The sequence below is a fragment of the Epinephelus fuscoguttatus genome, linkage group LG19, assembly GCF_011397635.1.
Source record: "Epinephelus fuscoguttatus linkage group LG19, E.fuscoguttatus.final_Chr_v1".
In the NCBI taxonomy this organism is placed as follows: Eukaryota; Metazoa; Chordata; class Actinopteri; order Perciformes; family Serranidae; genus Epinephelus; species Epinephelus fuscoguttatus.
The window spans coordinates 32,011,968-32,032,790 of record NC_064770.1 but is presented as its reverse complement, the minus strand read 5'-3'; the positions used below and the strand labels follow the sequence as shown (position 1 = coordinate 32,032,790).

General features: G+C 41.5%; 1 protein-coding gene across 1 annotated transcript in view; it reads right to left on the bottom strand.

Annotated features, from left to right (window-relative positions):
* myo15aa (myosin XVAa) overlaps positions 1–20,823 on the bottom strand; it is a 74,635-nt gene that overhangs the window by 34,084 nt on the left and 19,728 nt on the right. Inside the window, exons 3-18 of the mRNA XM_049560172.1 lie at positions 17,876–17,958; positions 16,983–17,046; positions 16,668–16,777; positions 16,264–16,338; positions 12,036–12,126; positions 9,930–10,033; positions 9,732–9,795; positions 9,363–9,476; positions 9,084–9,245; positions 8,283–8,396; positions 2,155–2,213; positions 1,210–1,333; positions 1,003–1,098; positions 714–845; positions 492–617; positions 64–141 (exon numbers count right to left, since the gene is read on the bottom strand). Of these exons, the coding sequence (XP_049416129.1) occupies positions 64–141; positions 492–617; positions 714–845; positions 1,003–1,098; positions 1,210–1,333; positions 2,155–2,213; positions 8,283–8,396; positions 9,084–9,245; positions 9,363–9,476; positions 9,732–9,795; positions 9,930–10,033; positions 12,036–12,126; positions 16,264–16,338; positions 16,668–16,777; positions 16,983–17,046; positions 17,876–17,958 (1,596 nt within the window). The remainder of the gene's footprint in view (positions 1–63; positions 142–491; positions 618–713; positions 846–1,002; positions 1,099–1,209; positions 1,334–2,154; positions 2,214–8,282; positions 8,397–9,083; positions 9,246–9,362; positions 9,477–9,731; positions 9,796–9,929; positions 10,034–12,035; positions 12,127–16,263; positions 16,339–16,667; positions 16,778–16,982; positions 17,047–17,875; positions 17,959–20,823) is intronic.

The following is a 20,823-nucleotide window of genomic DNA, read 5'->3' as shown; positions in this document are numbered from 1 at the left end:
GTCTTTAAGGGGAACGTGAACATGCATGCAGATGTTGATGTGAAGATGCTCGTCTCCTCTCACCTTGTTCTTGCTCTGAATGAACAGGTCCAGGACATCCTGACGGACCTGGTCGTAGTTCTTATCGAGGAACTTGTAAACCTGAATCATTGATATCAAAATCAAAATGTCAGCTGATGCACCACTTCAGTGACTTTTCCTGTTGGACCACGAGTTTGACATTTGTTGTTCTGTGATATGTGTGAATATATCACACATATCACAAAACAACAAATGTCAAACTCGAAGGACCTGAAACTGTGCAAAGAATCAGTCTGCCCTTCACTACTGCTTAGAGTCATGCTGCTACAATACCTAAAAAGTAGTAAAAGAAGTATACTCCTGGTACAGATCAGAATTTATCAGTAATGTTTTTGATGTCGTTGAGTAAAACACATTTTCACCAGTCGCAGGTTTTGTCACTTGAGATGAACCAGTGAGGAGCTTCATACCTGGTAGGTGACCCTGCCAGCAAAGTGCTTGATGGTGAACTCTGGGTGTGGCATCTTTGGCTTCATATACAGTGGGTTGTTGCCATGGTGATAGTGACACTTTTGGAGGAACGTGTGGTCTGTCGCCTGGCAACAAAGCAGCAGACTGTAAGTGATGTGCAATAATCAATCGATCAATCTGTGGGTGCAGCAGGTGTTCTCTTTAGATCTCTCCTGCCCCACCTGCGGGAAACCACACTGGTCGTCCAGGATCCTCAGTATCCCATGAGGCTTAGCGGCAATGAGGTCAATGCAGGGCTGGTTGTCACTGAAAGGGATGTCCTGCCAGGGGATCTGTTCCCGGCTGTATTCCTCCTGCATGGGGATCACATGCAGGAGTGTTTCTGTCAATCAACCTGTCAATTAATTCACTAATGCTTCCAACATTAGAAGAGATCTGTGTGTGTGTGTGTGTGTGTGTGTGCGTGTGTGTGTGTGTGAGAATGTCCCTGCAGGTGTGACGTCGACTCACCTGTTCTTCCCTGAACACGATCCTGTTGAAGAAGAACTGCAGGTACTCGTTTGCATAATTAATGCAAAGCTGCTCAAAGCTGTTGAAGGCCAGATCCTGTTGTTCCCACACACACACACACACACACACACGCACACACACACACTTGGAGTCCTTCTGCTTTGCAACACAAGAAAGTGACAGACAGGTGATAAGATGGTGTTGTACCTCAAATCCGTAAATGTCCAGGATGGAGATGGAGAGCGTGTGTTGGCGGGGATACACCTGAGCGTTGATCCTCTCTGTTAACCAATGGAAGAGCAGCGAGTACAGGATCTTGGCAACAGCATCTCTGGAGAACAAATATTTGTGTGTGAAAGACAGACATAGCAGGGGGCAGGAATACTGTCTAGAAATTAGGAAGAGAAAGTAGGACGGCAAATTAGGGCCACTGTACGTGAAAAAAAAGCAATAAAACAAAATTTAAAAAACACAGAGCCGAAGTAGGGGGATGATATTTTATGAAAAAAAAAATCATTTTGCAAGATCATGAGAAAAAACTTGAATATTCTTTGAGATTATAAAGTGCCAAATTTACATGAAAAAAACTCAAATTGTGTTTCATTTTATTTTATTTTGTTTTGTCAACTAACCATATTGCTTCACTTTGCAAGGCTAGATCAACCTCAGCACACAGCAGACGACACTGGTAAACAGGGAATCCAGCAAACACTGAGATGACCTTCATTTAAACGTCCAATCATGCCATCCAGTTATGGCTCAAAAATACTTCTGAAATGATTGTTGGGCATCTGGGACGTTACCTGGCCATTGACTGGACGTCCTTCCTGGGCGTCCAACAACATCAAAATATGACTGTGAACAGGTCTATTCAGCTATTCTGCTAAAATTTATGTGCACAGTGTACATTCATCAGCTTTATACACCCTAAAAAATGAAAAATACTAAGTATACCTTGACTTACACGGGACACAAACCCTTGGTATCCTGGGTGAAAGTCCTGAGCTTGATCCATTTATCAACCACAACTTCTTTCTTATATGTAATCACTTACACAGACTTTTTGTTATGACATCGCATGACTTTCTGGCTGAAAATCCAACAAATTGAAGTTGTATGCTACATTACTTTTCCCTGCCCCTTCTCTCTCACCTGGCATCGACAGCACTTTCAACAGTCAGTGGGGTGTAGATCTTGTCCCTCATTGTCTCCTGTAAAGAAGACAGAAGGTAAAAATCACAAATGACCTCCTCATGGCAGCTGACTCCGGACTCTTAACCATTCTCATCCTACTTGAGCTGTGTGCGGCCTTTGACATAATTTCTCACAACATCCTCCTTAACAGACTGGCCTCCATTGGAATCACTGGCACACCCCTTGGCTGGTTTAAATCCCATCTCTCTGACCATAATCAATTTATCCAGCTCTAAACATTCAAATCCCAGCCATTCCCAGTTACTACCGGTGTTCCTCAAGGTTCTGTCTTGGGCCCCCTTCTGTTTATCATCTACTTACTTCCTCTTGGCTACATCTTCTGTAAATTTAACATCCACTTCCATCGCTATGCGGATGACACCCAGCTCTATCTGTCCACCAAACCTACCTCCACCCCAGCTTATTCAGTATGACTCCCGTCCATCAAGCCACACACGTCCACTTTTTACACAGAATTTTATTCACTGAAAATTTGTTTTGCTGAATATTTATTGGTTGTTTTGTTATTATTATTGTTTTATTTAGTTATTTATTTTATGTTACTTTTTTTCTTATCACGCTGACTTTTTAAATCTGCTGTTATTTTTTCTGTCTTTGCCTGTAAGGTGACCTTGAGTGTTGTAATAGGTGCCTATAAATAAAATGTATTATTCAATATTATTATCATTATCAAAGTGTACATCTGCTAAAATGTCTTTTTTACCTTTTTGTTTTTTATGAGCTTCTCTCCTGCATTTGTTCCCAGAGATGTCCTTCACCTCCTCAGACACTTTAATTTCAAACGTTTTATCCCTTCAACTTTACATTATAAATGTTTAAAGGCCCTTCACACCCATAGTCCACTGACAAAGGTGTTCTTACTCATGTTGCCAAATTAGACCTCTTACTGAGACTGTGGCTGTGTCTGAAGTCATATATACAGTGAAAACCTCAACACCACGCTGCTAAAGGCTTTTTTGTTTGTCCTAACTTTTACAAACTACACCACGCTTTCATCCTCTCTTCATTTATTACTTTTCTTCCACTTTTACCTTCGACTCCACTGCCGTTTCAGTCCTACTGGACCTTCGTCAAGAGTGCTTAATTCGTTAAACCCTCTTGACGAAGGTCCAGGAGGACCAAAACATTACTGTTACTAATAAATTGTGAATGACTGCTGTGATATTTTCCAAAGAACCTGCACCTGAGACAGTTGGATGTGCGAATATCTTTCTCCAAACTAATCTCCACTTGGCCAAACTTCCCTTCCTCTCGAGTCCCCCACTTGTATTTCTTCCACTCTCTTATTCATTGACGTGAGTGTCTGGGACTCGGGGTCTGATCAGATAAAGAATGCTCTGAGACTTGAGACCTTCTCTTACTTAAATGCACTAGATCATCACACACACACACACACACACACACACACACACACACACACACACACGCCTCATCCGGCCAAAGGAAATGAGTGGATACGACCGACTCCTCTCCTGTTACATAGAAACCATAGGAACCACCATTGTGATTAGAGATTCAATTATACCAAAGGCTCTTAGCGTATAAGAGCGTGCATGTGTGGAGGACATAAGGTGTGCCATGATCACATGTACATTTAATGTATTCCTGTCTCCCTCCTTCTTCCTCCCTCATCACCGCCGTCCCTCGTCAGAAGCATCATGAGACCGTCAGGACGACTGGGTTCTGCTCCTTCTTTTAAACTGGACGCTCAAACGGGATGTTTTATGGTCAGATACTGGAATACGACAGGATGAGGATCAAAAACAGACGAATTTGGGTGAAGGAAAGAGATTTTTTTTCTCTGATTTCTTTTATTCTTTCTTGTTGATCTTTTGACACTTTCTTTGGAGTTTTTTGTTTGATCCACTTATGCCAGCAGGGTAGCTCCTGTTTAACCTGCATCTCACAGGGCCGGAATGGCTCCTTGGATACCACCAGCAAACTTTGCCAAAAATACAGGAGTACAACATGACAGTTTATTTTCTTTATTTGTCCTCTAAAGATTTTTGGATGTGTGAGTGCTCTCTCTTCAGCTGATTCACAGTTACAGACGAGACAAAATCCAGAGCAAGCCAGATATCTTCAAAAGGTCGTTTTCTTTTTTTATCATTATTATTATTCCTCGTTGATGGTGTTTTCAAATGAGCTCCTGAGATCTCAAAACAACTTGTGAGTCCTTGCCTCACACTTAAATGTGAAGTCAATGGATTTCTGCTCCTGCCTGGTCACACACACTGGAGGAGATTCAGTATAAAGACAATGAACATAAGTCATTTTGTTTTGCCTCTGAAATGGAAGAAACAGCCTGGTTTCTGAGAGGATCAACACAAATATGGAAACATGAGCTTAAGGATGTGCCAAGTCAACTTAAAATCCTTAAGAAAGAAAAAAGTTCCTCTCTCGTTCAATGGGCTATGATGTGAAGAGTCCAACTGTGTTAGCTTGTACTATTGTGCATTTACTACTGCTGAGTGTGGCTATTTATAACTAGAATTACCACTTTGTGGTTGCATGCCTCCGCACTAGTCAAGCTGCAGTTACAGTTTACATCCATGTCTGTAAGAAACATGGATGCATGGAGAGAATTTGGCTGAAAGAACATAATTCGATATATTTTTTACACCATAGACAAAATACCAACAATCAGGTAAACAACAGCACTGCTGCAGACTCTGTGGGCAGGGGAATGCCAGTCACTCACATATATTTTGGTCATGGTTTAAAACTACAAACATTCAGGGATATGATTATTCTGATTCTTTAGAGAGTTTTAGGTTACAAGATCCCGAGGGATCCCCGGATCGTGTAGCTGGGATTAGTAAGTGAGGACATTATTCATCAGAAGGACACTTATCTGTTCAAAATCCTAATACCCCTAATACTGGCATGCAAAAAGGCCATTACTAGGAACTGGCTAAAACGTGACCCTCCAAGTCCAGGACAGTGGGTGAACTAGAAGAGGAGGAATAATATCTCATGGAAAAACTGACCTCTCACCTGAGAACTAAAGCAAGGACACATGTGCAACGCTGGGGTAAATGGACAGACTATAAGAGAAATGAGGTACTATTCAGTCAGCTGATCTGAAGACATATATCAAAAAGTTGTAAACTGAGGGCAGTAGTCGATCCCCCCCTTGACCTTTGACCTTGGACCACCAAATTCTAATCAGTTCATTTTTGAGTCCAGGTGGATGCTGGTGCCAAATTTAAGGAAATTCCCTCAAGGCCGTCCTGAGATATCGCGTTCATTGTGATGTCTCTCTAAAAAACACCCAGATCTGGGGACACAATCGCCGCTGGAATGACTCGCTGAACAACAACCAGTTTTGTCGTTTTTTGGTCTGGAACAGTGGTCTGCAGCTTGACAGCAATCTCATCAAGGTCTCACACTTTCCACCATCCCTTCAACCTCCCGATGACTTAGTCAGCTTAAGCATGTAATTAAAACTATGTCACTTTTATGATGCGTTTGAAACGTACTTCACCTATCTATGATTTGCAGAAATGTACAATGCTGTACAATGAGTGCGCGTGTGCCAATATGCGTTGTCGACATATGCGTAGAGTGTAAGTGATACACCCAAATGAATGAATGAATGAATGATGAGAGTATTACAGGAGGTCAGAGGTTACGGGGAGATACTTGACAGGGAGCATAAATCTGAGACACTAAATAAGACACGGTGATGTGTCAGGTAGAATGACAGAGGTGTCAGAGCAGATGATGTCACTGCTGAGGCTCATTATTCTCAGATACAGTTAATGTACTCTTTACGAGTATGAGTATCGTTCAAGTAAAATGTGCCAAACATGATTTGAGGCCTAATTCTGAGAGTGTTCAGTAAATACTTTTCTAATGATTAATAAATACTTCTGATCAACTCATCTTAATTTCAGGCTTACAATGACAACTTTTGGTTAGAGCCCACCCTCTTCAGATTATAACCCCGCCCACCTCAACCTGAAGAATACATACATACATTTAAACATTTCAATTATATCATATGAATGTTTAAAGTGATTTATATACAGTTTAAGCTGACTTTGTCATTGGGAAGTGGAGGGGATGCTGGATGGAGTGTAACCTAGGGTGAGATGCCTGCCAAGCTGTAGACCACTACTCACAACCAAAATCACTGGTTGTTTTTTGGTGATCCTTCACGCTGTTTAAACGTTAAACATTGCATCATTTCCCACATGTAACGTGCTAAATTTTTCTGGCAACTGGGTTCATAAAACAACAAACACTCCTTTTGGATATTTGGGAAAAATTGTGGCGGGAAAGCATTTTTAACCTACGTAAGCGTATTGCATTCACTTGACAGATTAAAAAAACAAACATCTGTTTTACTGAGTATTTTTTTTTCTGTTTTTCATGGTAATTTTTTGGGCTCGATATAATGGAAGCAAACATGACCCGCTTGTTTTGTTTAATCCAGTTTTACTTTGTTTTGGGTTATGTGTCCAACTGATTCTGGAGAAACACTGCAATGTCCAGCAGATCTGAATGGGCTTTTCATCTGAACAACCGCAAAGTCTCAAGGTGCCTGCGTAAAGTCGACAAACTAATGATAACACCATCTATATGACTTAAAGACAAGAGTATCTCCCAGTGTCTCAAACCCAAAACAAAGTAAAACTGGATTAAACTAAACAAGCGGGTCATGTCAGCTCTCAAGAAAGGAATGAAAGCATCTCTTGTTCTATTGCTCTCTTAACTCAGAAAAAAAATACTCAGAAAAACAGAAAAAAGTACCCTGAAAAACAAAAAAAAAATTACCCTGAAAAACAAAAAAAAATACCCCAAAAAACAAAAAAAACTATCCCGAAAAACAAAAAAAAATTACTACGAAAAAAACCCCAGAAAAAAATACCCCAAAAAACAGAAAAAAATCCACAAAAAACAGAAAAAAATACACCAAAAAATTACCCCGACAAACAAAGAAAATTACCACGAAAACAAAAAAAATTACCCCAAAAAAACAGAAAAAAATTACCACGAAAAACCTAAAACAAAATACCACGAAAAACAGAAAAATAAAAAAATTACTCCGAAAAACAGAAAAAATTACTCAATAAAACAGATTTTTTTTTTCTTTTTTTTTTTTGTCAAGTGAATACAATACTATTAACCAAACTACTCCTTTTAATAAAATGTTTGGACCTGCAAGCAGTTATATCAGGTTTCAATTGAGTGACCAGTTCACTTAAAATGTATTTCTTTTTTACTGTAGAAGAAAAATGTCTGAACTAACTACAGCATGATGTATGAGTACATTTATTATCTTCAAACTATGTGATATAATGTGCTGACTTAAACATGATTGTGAAATAATATGAACGGTGATTACACAAAACTCACAGGTGTAATGTACTGAATAAAATGTAGGAAATAAAATAATACTAAAATATTTTTTTCATCTGAGGTAGAAGTGAGGTGACAACAACAGCAGATTATTTAATATGAAACAATGTTTTACAGACTTTAATAACTCCACCAACCACTCAGTTAAAAAACTGAAAACAATAAGCATCTGTTACAGTTTACAGCTCCACCGTTGGACCAAAGAGACATTTTGCAGTTGTTCATGAGCATTTTAAAAGTCTATTAAGAAACAGTGAACTGATGACCTGTTCAGTGACGAGAACTTAGACACCAAAGTCATCTCCAGGTTCCCAGCAGACTATTTGCTTTAATATTTGTGCTGTCACTGATGAGGACTGAACAACAAAAAGGCCAATCCAAACCAAGAGAACTGACCTTCATCAGTTATATCAATATTTTAACTCCCCAAAAATCAAACTTTCTCTTATATAAAAAAAGAGATGTTAAAATGACAGATTGCTCTGCCCATTAGATAATGGTATAATGCTATTCATTTATAATGGCACACCCACAAAGCTGATCAATCCTAGCTCTAAATGTTCCGAGACAGCAGGTTAAATAACCACCCTGTACAAGAAGACAAGGATTCAAACCTCTGACACCTCGTGTTTCCAAGCCTGTATATGAGGTACTGAAGTTTTAACACACATGCACATAAAGCTCAGTTTGATACTGACTGTGACTTTGTAGGTGATGGCTTTCTGAAGACCCTCTGGAGAGATCTGCAGCAGCTCTGCCACCACTCTGATCTCCTGAGCGCTCACCACTGACGCCACCTCCTGGCCATCCGCCTGTCGTGCAACACAGAGAGAGAAAGACAGTGAAAACACTTCATCTGTTGTGTGTTTGATCGTCATACTCTGGTTCAGTGGTTCACTGGTGTGCCGTGATGCAAATCCAGGTGCACCATGGGATTGTGTGATAACCACACATTATTATTATAAGGACAAATTTTTAATTGACTGTGTCAGTATGTCCTTGCCCGACACTGGATGTCTAGCTTTGAAGAGGGCATACATAAGGTTCATCTCCAGTTCAGTTTTAAATGAATGCAAAAATGAATGTGTTTGGGAAGTACTGAGCATACAGCAGGATAAATGAGACTTGGATTATACTGCACGAGTTGTGTGAGAGTTTTTAAGCGGATGTTTTGATATAGCTCTCTTGTGTTAAATGCAGTTGCCTATGACTTCAGTTCATCAAGACTTTTCTCAGATTTGGATTCTTCGTTCACTGGAGGCATGCAAGAAAAACAAAGATTAATTCACAAAGTTTAGGAACACTGGGTGAGTAATTGATTTACAAATGGTCATTTGGAGGGTGAAGTATTCCTTAAACATGATCTGGGTGGTCAAAATATTCCACAAAATGTACCAAACATCTATTCTGAATATAGCACATGTACAGTGGTGTTTGAACTGCCTGACTCCAAATAATAAATATTAATAACAAAATAAAAATAAAAATGGAAACATGACCTCATATCTCTGAAAGTAGACGTTGCCCAGGTGCAGTATGGAAGAAAGAACTCTAAAGATGGCCGACTGGTCGTCAGGGGTGAAGTGAAGGATCTCCATGGCAGCGAGCAGACGCAGGAAGTCCTCAGCGTCATTCTTTCCTGTTATCCCACAGTCCCCTCCCTTCGTGGTGACAAAGAGAGAGACAGGGCACAGTAGTTTGGGGTGACAAGCTCACTTGATCTGAGCAGCCTGATCTCCACAGGACATTATGATGATGGTGCTGCGCTGTGTCTCTACCTGGTTGAGGTAATAGTAGGTCTCAGCCTCTTGGAGATAGAAAGCCTGCCTCTGCTGCGAGGGGAGACCTGCCAGCATCTCATAGAAGATATGATAGTTCCTTTCATCTTTGGCCTGAAGAGAAACACACATTAACACTGTCACATACAGGACTTTTTAAAAGCTGTGCATTTATGTAATTTTTCCAGTCCAAATTGTTTCAGTATTTTGCCTGATTTTATTTTCTCTTTTTTGTATATTTAACAAATGCGCCAAAAACCAAAGGAAGTTCCTTGTAAGTGAAAACCTTCTTGGCAATAAATACATGTACAGAAAAGTATCAGATATAAAGTGTCATTTTGTGTGTGTGTGTGTGTCTGCGTGTGTCACCTGGAAGACAATACGGGACTTTTCCAGTAGATACTGAGAGGTTATGGCACCACTGATCACACCACTGGACAGAGACAAAGACAGCATAGAGCACAGAGTGAACAAGAGGGGAGAGGAAACACAAAAGTGTGTTTTAAACATCACTAAAGAAGAGATGGTATCAGAGAGTAAACCTTTCTGGTTCTATTTCATACTCACTCCTCCAGAAAGACCTCTATGTATTTCCCGAAGCGACTGGAATTATCGTTCCGTACAGTTTTGGCATTTCCAAAAGATTCCAGCAGAGGAGCTGCCTCAAGTATCTACGAACATTCAAACACACAGTAAATGAAGAAACCATTGTCAGCTGTGTGACAGTAACAGCAGCCTGTTTACAGCCATTATTTAATGCAGATATAAAATCTAGTAGCTTAAAGGAAAACTTCACCCCCAAAATGATTGATTCTATATCCGTGATCAAGTTTACGTGCACAGTAATATTCCGAATTAAGCCTTATTCTGAATGTGGCACTGATTAGGACATTATTTGGGTTTTAGGAGCATTCTTTGGACATGTATACAGTGCATTCATGCGTCTCATTGGAGGTCTTTCATGTAGTTTGTGACACACGGCCTCTTGTCGGCAGTTTACAATCGTCTCTCTGTGTTGTCATGGATGCACTGTTCACAAACCATCTCACCAACAGATTGAAGGCTGTGGGGTTGAGATGCCCAAAAGAAAAGCCCACATATATGGTCATAAGGGGAGGCACACCTACTTTAAACTTTATAAAAACATGGATATTAATAGGTTTTTGAATATGCATAAACATCACAACACCACGAATGAAAAGGGAGGCTGTGTTCGCACGGTCCAACACATCTACAACTGGTGGAAAACTTTGAAAAAAAAAATCCTATTTTGATGCTCCGGCCGTTCCACTTCTCCATAATTTGACATGATAGAGGATACACCCATTAACCACTTACAATGTTAGGGGTCACGGGGGGGCTGGAGCCTATCCACTGGGTGGGAGGCAGGGTACAGCCTGGACAGGTCGAGGACAACCATTCACACTCACACCTACGGACAACTTAGAGTCACCAATTAACCTGCATGTCTTTGGACTGTAGGAGGAAGCTGGAGTACCTGGAGGAAACCCACGCTGACACAGGGAGAACATGCAAACTCCACTCCCTGAGATCTGAACGCTTGCTGTGAGGCGATAACGCTAACCTTGCAGCCCGGGGCTTAGCTTAGTAGGAATATTATTGTAAGACAGATGTTTCCACTGTTTAGCAATAAGATATGTTTTAGATGTTTTATGTTTTAGAGATGAGAGAAAATGAGAAAGAGAAAAAGGAGGTAATTGGTCCCGGGGGAGAGTTGAGAGAGACGGGGAAAAAAAGAGGGAGGAAGGTTGTAAGTGACGGAACAGTGTTGTTGTACTGGTGCTGTTCTCGTGCTGTGAAGTTGAATAATACAGCTGATGTTTTGAAAGAGGTTCGTCTGGTTCTTTCTATAGCACTACAGTGTTATATTATCTTTTCCTGAATAAGGGCAAAAACCGGCATATTTAGTGCATGCCAACGTAATCACTGTATCGCGCTGTATTACCTTGAAATCAAGAACAAAATTTAATATTTCTCGCATGCCTCCATAGTGAACGAAGAATCCAAAAACAGACTAAATTCTTAATGAACTGGAGTAAAAAGGGGGTCGGTGTTTAACAGCAAAACTATACCAAAAAACATCTGTTTACAAACTCTTACATAACTCCTGCAACATAATCCAACTCTTGTTTACTCATTCTTATATTCAGTACTTCCCAAACATGTGTTTTTGCTAAAACCTTCCTATTCAAAACACAGTACATGTGCGCTACTCGGCCATGTGTGAGATTGTTCATGCAGAAGTGTTTTCCTCACAAGCTGAAGGTCACACAAGGTGAGTAATTGATATACAACTGATCATTTTAGAGGGTTAGGTGTTCCTTTAATTAAAGACTGTGTAATGCTCATTTGAAATTCAACACAGGTCATCAGTCAGAGAGTTAAATGATGCTAGATTGATTTTCTAAAGCAAGAAAAAAAATAAAAAAATCTCTGGTGAATACTGCCACACACCACAGCAAAACACAACAATTCTTAAGGCCTTATGTGAAGATGAGCTGTTAAATATAAAGCACAAGTCATGCAGGGAACCCCACTACCTCAATCTGCAGCCGGCAGAGACACAGAGACATGGAAAAAAAGACGCACAGAGGCATTAGTCATCCTTCAAGACAGGAACGTGTGTGTGTGTGTGTGTGCGTGCGTGCGTACCTGTTGCGCAAGATTGCATTTGTGATCTATTGCTGCTAGGTAGCGAAGGACCAGTTTGGTGGCCTCTGTTTTCCCAGATCCGCTCTCCCCACTGAAACACAGTAACACACACTCAGTGGGCAGAGATAACGCCCATCAATAGGACTCAGCAGCTGATACATTATATATAATGAATTGTCCCAGTGCTCTGCTGAAGAGGTCGCAGCACTGCTGTGCATGTCTGATACACACGATATTGTGAAGAAGAGTGCGTAGTAACGTGTGCTTCTACTTAGCATGGAAAGCGACGGACAGATATGAAGAATATGGTCAATTTAAAGGATACATTTATCTTTGGTTTTCTACCTCAGTATCCTCACGTGACTGTGTACCTGAGATTTCTTTTCTGGGGTCGTTGTTTGCAGAGCCAAGGGGGAATGATTAAAAGCCAGTGCTCAGCTTCAGTCGACAATGATAAGTCCATGGACCAAGCCAGAGATCTTGATATTGTCATGGACTCATACCTGAATTTCACAGCCACTCCAAAGCCAGCCCATCACCTACTAAGAGACTATATCAATGATTAAAGGATTGATGTCTCAGCAGGATTTGGAAAGACTCGTCCATGCATTTATCTTCAGCAGACTCGACTACTGTAACAGTGTCTTAAAAGCTCGGGCTTAAAAATTCATAATGCTCCTGCTGAAATCCCACTCAAGTTCTGAGGTCTCTCCCTGGCTTCCTATCCACCTACAAAGTGATTTCAAAATACTACTGTTAGGTTAGCACTGAATGGTTTACAGCCAAAATGCATTTATGATCGTCTGCGACATTATGAGCCCTCCAGACCTGCTCTGGTGCATCTACTGCTAGCTCATCTAGCACCACTGAGCTAGCTAGTTACATCTCAGCCGAGGAGGACGCCATTAACGTTTATATCTTGTGCTGTCACGAGCATCAACCTCCCGTCTATGAGCAGATGCATGGTGATACGCTTGTTGGATGTAGTTTGGTAGAAAGACAATAGTTCCTACATGAATCTGCTCACAACAAGGTCTGTGGATTATCTTGAGTAACCGGGTCATGATTTCTGAAAAGAGACATTGTTGTTGAGTTTTCCAAATATTTTTTTTGGTCCTTTGCGCACCATAAGCTGAGTGCCATCTAGTTCCATTATATTGGAGAGAAGGCAGACATCTCTACGGCTGTTATCTCCAACACTTGGTAAATCACTCCAAAACATCTAGACCAGGGGTGCTCAGCCTGAGGAACACAATCATGGCTCAAATCTGGTCCACTTGATGACTTTGCACACCTAATATTGAAGCAGTTGCGAAGGCTAAGAGGTGCAGCTGTCAGGAGCAGGTTAAATGAGTATCCTACTTCATGTGAAATGTTGCTTCGGAGGCTTTTCCACCCCGACCAGGATACAGTTCTTTGAAAAAACAAGAAATACTTATTGTGGTCAAATTTTAAAGATATTGAACATCATGCAAAATATTGTCAACCAGCAGCTTCAGTACAAAAGAGTCTGTATCAGACTTCTATTTCAAAACACTTTTGGTGGCGCCCTACAGCTATGGTACTACCAAGAGTTTAGATATGTAAATGGTCTGTAACCTGCTTCTTCAATAGCTTCCATCATCTGTTCATCTGCCCATGACTAAAATGAGTTTGGCACCCCTGATCTAGACCTAGGTAGGTACTAGTGCTAGTATTTATCTTCAGTTGTAGCCTTGATGAACGTTCTTTGCACACTGGGCTGATAATCCATTTGCTAAAAGGCAAAGTGGAGGTGGAAGCTCATTAAGAGTGAACATTATCCGCACTTTGAACACCGCTACACGCAGCTTTTATTAATCACTTAGATGGTCCATTATATGACCCTTCTCACCTTCCTGCTGGTGCTCGTGGAGCATTTGGCTTAATTGACTACGTGATGTGAAACCAAGCTAATCTTCCATCGGGCAAGGCCTCAGTTCCACTTTTGCGTTAAACCACCTGAAACGCTCGTACACACACACACTGTGCTTCATTACTGCCAACAGCTTAGTGCTAAATACCACCATTATGTAAGCTTGGCCAAAGGGGGGCAGGAGTTCGTGTGTGTGTGTGTGTGTGTGTGTGTGTGTGTGTGTGTGTGTGTATTTAGGGACACCAGCACCTTGACCACATTCCAGCATAAGGTTTCAACTCACGGGCTGGTTAGCTAAAAACCAGGCCATTATTGGTCACTGTACACCAGACCTCAGTTTCCCCTAAACACGCACTCAGTGACTCACACAAACACAGGGTTCACACACATGCACTCGCACACACACACCACTGAAAGATAATCTGCTGCTGGCCCAGACCTGGCTGGGCTTTCCTTACAGGTGTCTCCTTCCGAATACGGCTAGAGTGTTCCAGGTGTGTGCGAGTGTGGGCGCTTGTGTATTTCATATGATTGTTTCTGGACAATTTCTAAAAGCGCACACTGACGTGAAAGTGTGTGAATGTTTTGTATATGTGCCTGTGCTTTTACATCTGAGTTAGCTGTAAAAGAGCTATGACTATACGTGTGTTTGTGCATGGAGATGAATTCTGACATGGGGCGAGGCGTCTGTGACAGATAGACGGAGCGCGCGAGCAGTGAGGGATGGCTCTGTCTTAAGTTTGCTGGCCAGAAAACCACAGACAGACACTCATGAATTTACAAACACTAATCCAACTGGAGATGGAAACCTAACTGTCCAAGAAGCTTTTTGGACACTGTGTATACCAAGGTTAAACCCTTACAAAACCCTGTGAGGTTACCAACCTAACCTATACACACACAAAAAATATCTTGTTGCAGCACATAAGATTTTTATGTTAGAAAAAAAAACTTTGTAAAGGCTGATAGTTATGCTTAATAGTGTAGTAGTATGTCCTGATTATGTGCATACTGCATGCAACAGTACGTACTTTTTAAGGGCAGCTGCAGTACCTACTAAAAGTAAAAAGAAAATTGTGATTTGGAACACACCCCTAAATAATGGTGTAATAGTAACAATATTAAACAAAAGTACAAAATTCAGCTCCATTTGTCTTATACTACACATGTTTTCCCAACATATAGAACCTGCTAACGTTATTAGCATGAGTTTGTGACATTTTAGGTTGCATAAATTAGCCTAGAGGCTAGCAGAGTTTTCCTCTATAAAGCCAGGAACAACAGCAACATTTAACAGGGCCTTTTGCGCACTAAGTCCATTTGTTTTTTGTCTGACATTGTCGCGCATAAAAAAAAATACGACTTCATGTTGTGTCAATCGTGTTTGCACATTGAGTCCAAAATGTTCATCTATTATCTGCGTTTTTTTCCGCATCCGTCAGAAGCCTTGGGAGATGTCCAAGAATCGGTGAAGAAAATGTGGCCGCGGGACACAGACGTGACAAGACAGAGGGACAGGGCCCAAAGAATCATTTCATAACTCAGATAGCTCACTCAGAATCTGTGTGCAAGATTTCTGTGCTTAACATTTTTTTCAGATGACAGGTTAAAAAAACTGCATCCCAAAAAAACTGACTTAGTGTGCAAAGGCCTTAACGTTACAAAATTCAGCTCTATTATAACTCACAAGGTTTACCTACAAAAAGTCCTATACTGGGCATGTTTTCCCCACATGTACAACATGCTAACGTTATAAGCATCAGCCTATGACATTTCCCCTTGCATACATTAGCCTAGCAGCTAGCCGACTTTTCCTCTACTCATACGAAGCCAAAATAAATTACACAAAAGACTAAAAATACTTCTTTGGTGGGAGCTTTATTCTCCTCACAAGTTATTGTTTCTTATCTGTAGAATAAAAGCTTTGTTCCCACTAAGGGGAAACGGTTTTCAGCTTTCAAAAATAAAGAGGAGGTCTGCTTCAGCACAACATGTAGTTAGGCCTACATTTCTGAGGAGGTGCACGTTAGGCTACAGCGCAGGGTATGTAATGTATCGTGTCTTATTGAACTACTTCACAAAGTGCTTTGCCTTCCGTAGCTGCAGTTGCAGTCAATAAGCGTGCCGTGTCTCTCAGTACATACTTGAGTACAATACAGGGTACACATCCACGCAGAGCCTACGCTGTGGATATGGAATACAGTCAACTCATAAATATAAATCCTGCTTGACTCCAATGTAATGTATGGTGAACCGTGTCGGGTTTACAGGTACATGGAAAGTCATTATAAATGTGTATTTTTCTAAGGAGTGTGGATACAGTCGGCCTCTTACCTGATTATTATGACCTGGTTGTGTTTGGCATCCATCAATTTGGAATAAGCAGCGTTTGCTATGGCAAACAAATGCCTGAAGAAGAGAGAGGAGCTGCATCAAGCTGAGATATTTAAACATATATAAAAGCAATGAACTCAAACTGTATGTCTTCTCCTTTTTTCTACCCTTATCCTCTGTATTTCTAACCATCTTTTTTCCCTGCCCTGCCTTAATTATTTACCTGAACCATTCCTTCCTTTACTCATGTCGGCTTCCTTTCTAGCTTCAAACAGAACACGGTAAGGATCTATTATGTTTTGTTTTTAAAATACAATATTAAACAGCTATAATATAATACTGACAACAGCATTCTGTTTGTTTTCATTTCACTGTCCCCACATTTGAGCGTGAACATGACTCACGGAGGGTTCTCTCCCAGAGCATGACCCTTGTACAGCAACACCACGTCTGTCCCATAGATGTTGTACATCTTGTAGGGGTTCACAGACACCAGAATGCTGCCTATGTATGACTGAAAAACAATAAGAAAAGAAAGAAATGGAAATTTTAAAAAAGAAATAGATAAAGAGATAGATTTGTAAAATCAACACAAACTCAAAAGGAACTAATCTGACTTCTGATTTATACATAAGTTCAAGACATTTTCAGGTATAGTATAATGAGTCTATGTATGCAGGTGTTTGTATGTTGGACATGTGTGCTGCTCAGATACTTGCATAAATAATCTCCCTCTCAAATCTTTTCCGCAGGTTCAGCAGGACAGCCCCTTCATGCATCTCCCTGGACAGAAGCAGTAAGACAAAGATATTTAAGGATGACAAAGGACTTCTGCTGCCACCACAAAGGCACGATCTCCCTTACCCACCAGCCTCGATCGCGGGACAGTTAAAAGACCTTGTTCGAAGGATCTAAGAGGTATGGAGTCAGAGTAGGGGCAGAGAAGTTCAGCCCATGTATGGCTTTATAAACAAATAAAATAATCTTAAAATCAATCCCGTATTTGATAAACTCAGCGTCCACTGTGCTTAATTCAAATCTGGCCTTTTTTCACTAAGTATTGTGCTAATCTTTAGGCATAGCCAACCACTACAACTGTCTTTGACGCTTTATAACGATGACTGCCCACTGATCACACTGTATATGCTGAAGCATTTTCTCATTTTCCATACACTGAAAAAGGCAAACATGACTGCAGTTCAGGGGTGAATCTAGGATCAGAGATTGAGGAGTGCTGAGCACCCAGAGAGCTGCCTGGCCAGGCAAGATAAATTTCACTGTTTTGTACATTTTAACGCAATTACGGGGGTGCTGCTGTATTTTTGTTGTTAAAATATTACGTTGCAACCAAGTACTGTATGGTTTTGACACTTTTCTAGCTTGTTAAAAAGGATTTACAATAAAAAAAAAAAAAAAAATCTCTCAAATTTTAGGGGTGCTGGGATTAGGGGGTGCTTCAGCACCCCCAAAAATGGGCTAGAAACGCCTATGCTGCAGTTTATTACCTTAAATCATGATTAACCAAATGGAATACATTCTTTAGAGTGATGGATTGCCTTAAATCTGACTACACTTTGTGTTAACTCAGGTGTGAGTGATTTTCTTTACTTACTCTAACTGTGTCATATCTTCCACCCCGTCTTCCTCTCGTTGCTCCCGGTGAGCCATCGTGGTCAGGCTTCTGATTGAGTACATCTAAAATACAGGAATCAGAAATGAGGACATGATGCATGTACAAAGCTCTTTGCATTGTGTTCATGCACTAATACATTCACACACTCATGTGGAAATATCAGTTCTCTCTCTTTTGGATTATCCCAATCTTCATTGTATCCAGAGTCATCTCTCACCAAGGAAATGTGTTTTAGACATTTTATCTTATTAGCCCAGTGGAATTGTATATTCTGATTACAAAAACGTTTTCCAAATGAGCTACCATCTCCCTGATTACTCCCTCCTACTGAAAATCCATTAGAGTGCCCGGCTTTCACCCAGCATTACACTTCCAACTGCAAGATTACACCACATGTAAGGGATGATGCCTAAGAGGTGTCCATTATCAGGAATTAATTAAGCCAGTAATGGACTAAGCCACTAATGGACACCTTGAAGGGCATTTACACCATGGTCACCTGCCATAGAAAAAAAACTAACACCATTTATTTATATTTTTTGCAATCAAAATCTAAAGTTGTTTGTCTAAAATGTTTTGGTGGTTACTTCATCTTTATATGTGTTACTTAATCAGCAGTAAGACAAGAGACTTAATCAGTCTCTTTTTCAAACTTGGTGCCGTCTATCCATCCATCCGTCTTCTAACTGCTTCATCCTCTTGAGGGTTGCGGGGTGGCTGGAGCCTATCCCAGCTGACATTAGGCGAGAGGCAGGGTACACCCTGGACAGGTCACCAGACTATCACAGGGCTGACACATAGAGACAGACAACCATTCACACTCACATTAACACCTACGGACAATTTAGAGTCACTAGTTAACCTGCATGTCTTTGGACTGTGGGGGGAAGCCAGAGTACCCGGAGAAAACCCACGCTGACACGGGGAAAACATACAAACTCCGCACAGAGGGGCTCCCACACCCGGGATCGACCAGGAACCCTCTTGCTGTGAGGCGACAGTGCTGGTGCCGAAGGACAATTTTCGAGCGCTGCTTGGACAGTGACAGCCAGAGTTTGTAATGGCATGTCATAAAGGGGGTAAAAATAAGTATGTCCACCTGGGTGTCATATTTCCATCACATCGTTGCTGGAGCCAAATATTTGTGACTACTGCAGAGTCATTTATTCCGGGAATGAATGCTGATGGTAACCTTTCCCACCAAAGTCAAAAGCCAGATTTTAGTTGCTGTTAGTGAGTTTTTTTGTCCAGTGGAAAATGGGCTTTAGATACGACTTGGCAACTGGAGATATTTCTAGTGCACTCAGCTCATAGAGCCCTTCAGCTCAGTAATTAGCCAAAAAGCTAATGTTATGTTAGTAAGATTCAAAGTGAATAACAGTAAACACGATAAACAAATGGTAAATATAATCTGATGGTATGTTTAACAACAAAAATAGCTAGCCGTGCAGCCATGTCATTGTACCCAAATCAATGTCAATATAAGATTTTCCTGAACAAATGTGTACTGTCAGCTGAGGCCTGAAGTAGCAAGTTGAATAGCAAAATGACATATTTGGTTGAGATGGTGGATATACAAAAATACATATGGCTTTATTTTTTTCTGCAGTTGCCGCTTGGTATTTAACCACACCATGGCATAAAACAATTATAGTATGGTGCCAAACATTAGCTATTGCGTCTAACTGTATTGTGAGTCATGTTTCAAAACTTTTACCTTGTCATACCAGTGCCCCTGTGGTTCTCCCTCCCTGCTGAGATTCCACTCCCCTGGTTCATGTCCCACTTGTCCCTGTCCCATCAGGCTGTGGGGGTCCAGCAGTTCCCCGTCTCTATACATCGACCACTTATTGAGGTTCTGCACTGTCCCGTGAGGTAGTACCCTCTCTGCACCCCATACATCCACATCTTGCTGCAGTCCCAAGCCTTCAGCTCCGGGGCCCTGTGCCCAGTGCTGCCCAGGGCCAGATCCCTGGACCTGGGGTGACACAACAGCATATGATGAAGGTAGACGGAAAGAGGCCCCTCGGAGGTTAGGGTTCTGCAGGGCACCAGAGAGGTTAAGTGTGCGAGGTTCTGGGGTGCTAGGGGCACCAAGCCGTGTCATGATATTACCCTCAGGGAGACGGTAATTTGCCCCACGAAGGTTTGGGTTCTTTGATAATGCATTGGATAGATCAAGTGTTCGAGGTGCAGGAGTGGGCTGAGGGCGGTTCATCAGTGTTCCATCAGGCAAACGGTAGGTGGCAGATCGGAGGTTCTGGTTGCGAAGAGCATTGGAAAGGTCAAGGGAGCGTGACTCAGTGGTTTCCGCAGAACCAGGCTGCCTGAATAGTGATGTGTTTGGAAGTTTGTAGGAGGCACCTCTAAGGTTGGTCTTTAACATTGCATTAGAAAGGTTAGGACCGGAGGGAGCAGAGGTGGAAGCTTGGTTCTGTGAAAACAATGATGATCCACCTGGGAGCTGAAACTTTGCCATACGCAGGTTTGCATTCATCAGGGCACTAGATAGCCCCGGTGATGATACAGTACTCTCAGGATTCTGTGGCTCCTCTACCGGATGTGTTTGAAATGAACCATCTGGTAATCGATAAGAGGCCTTACGAACATTAGCATTGAGAAGAGCAGAGGAGAGCATAGAAGATGAAGGGGCGATGGGCTCAGGCTCATTTCTTGTGACCAAAGTCCCATCTGGCAGCCTATATGTAGCTTTACGTAAACTGGGGTTCAACAATGCAGAGGAAAGCATAGGTGAGGAAGGAGAGGGTGCAGGTGTAGGTTCTGCCCTGGTTACTAGAGTGCCATCAGGCAAACGATATGTCGCCTGTCTCAAACTGGGATTGAGCAGGGCAGAGGACAGCATAGAGGACGAGAGGGGTGATGGACTTGGTGCAGCTTCAGCAGGTTCAGTTCTGGTGATCAGTGAG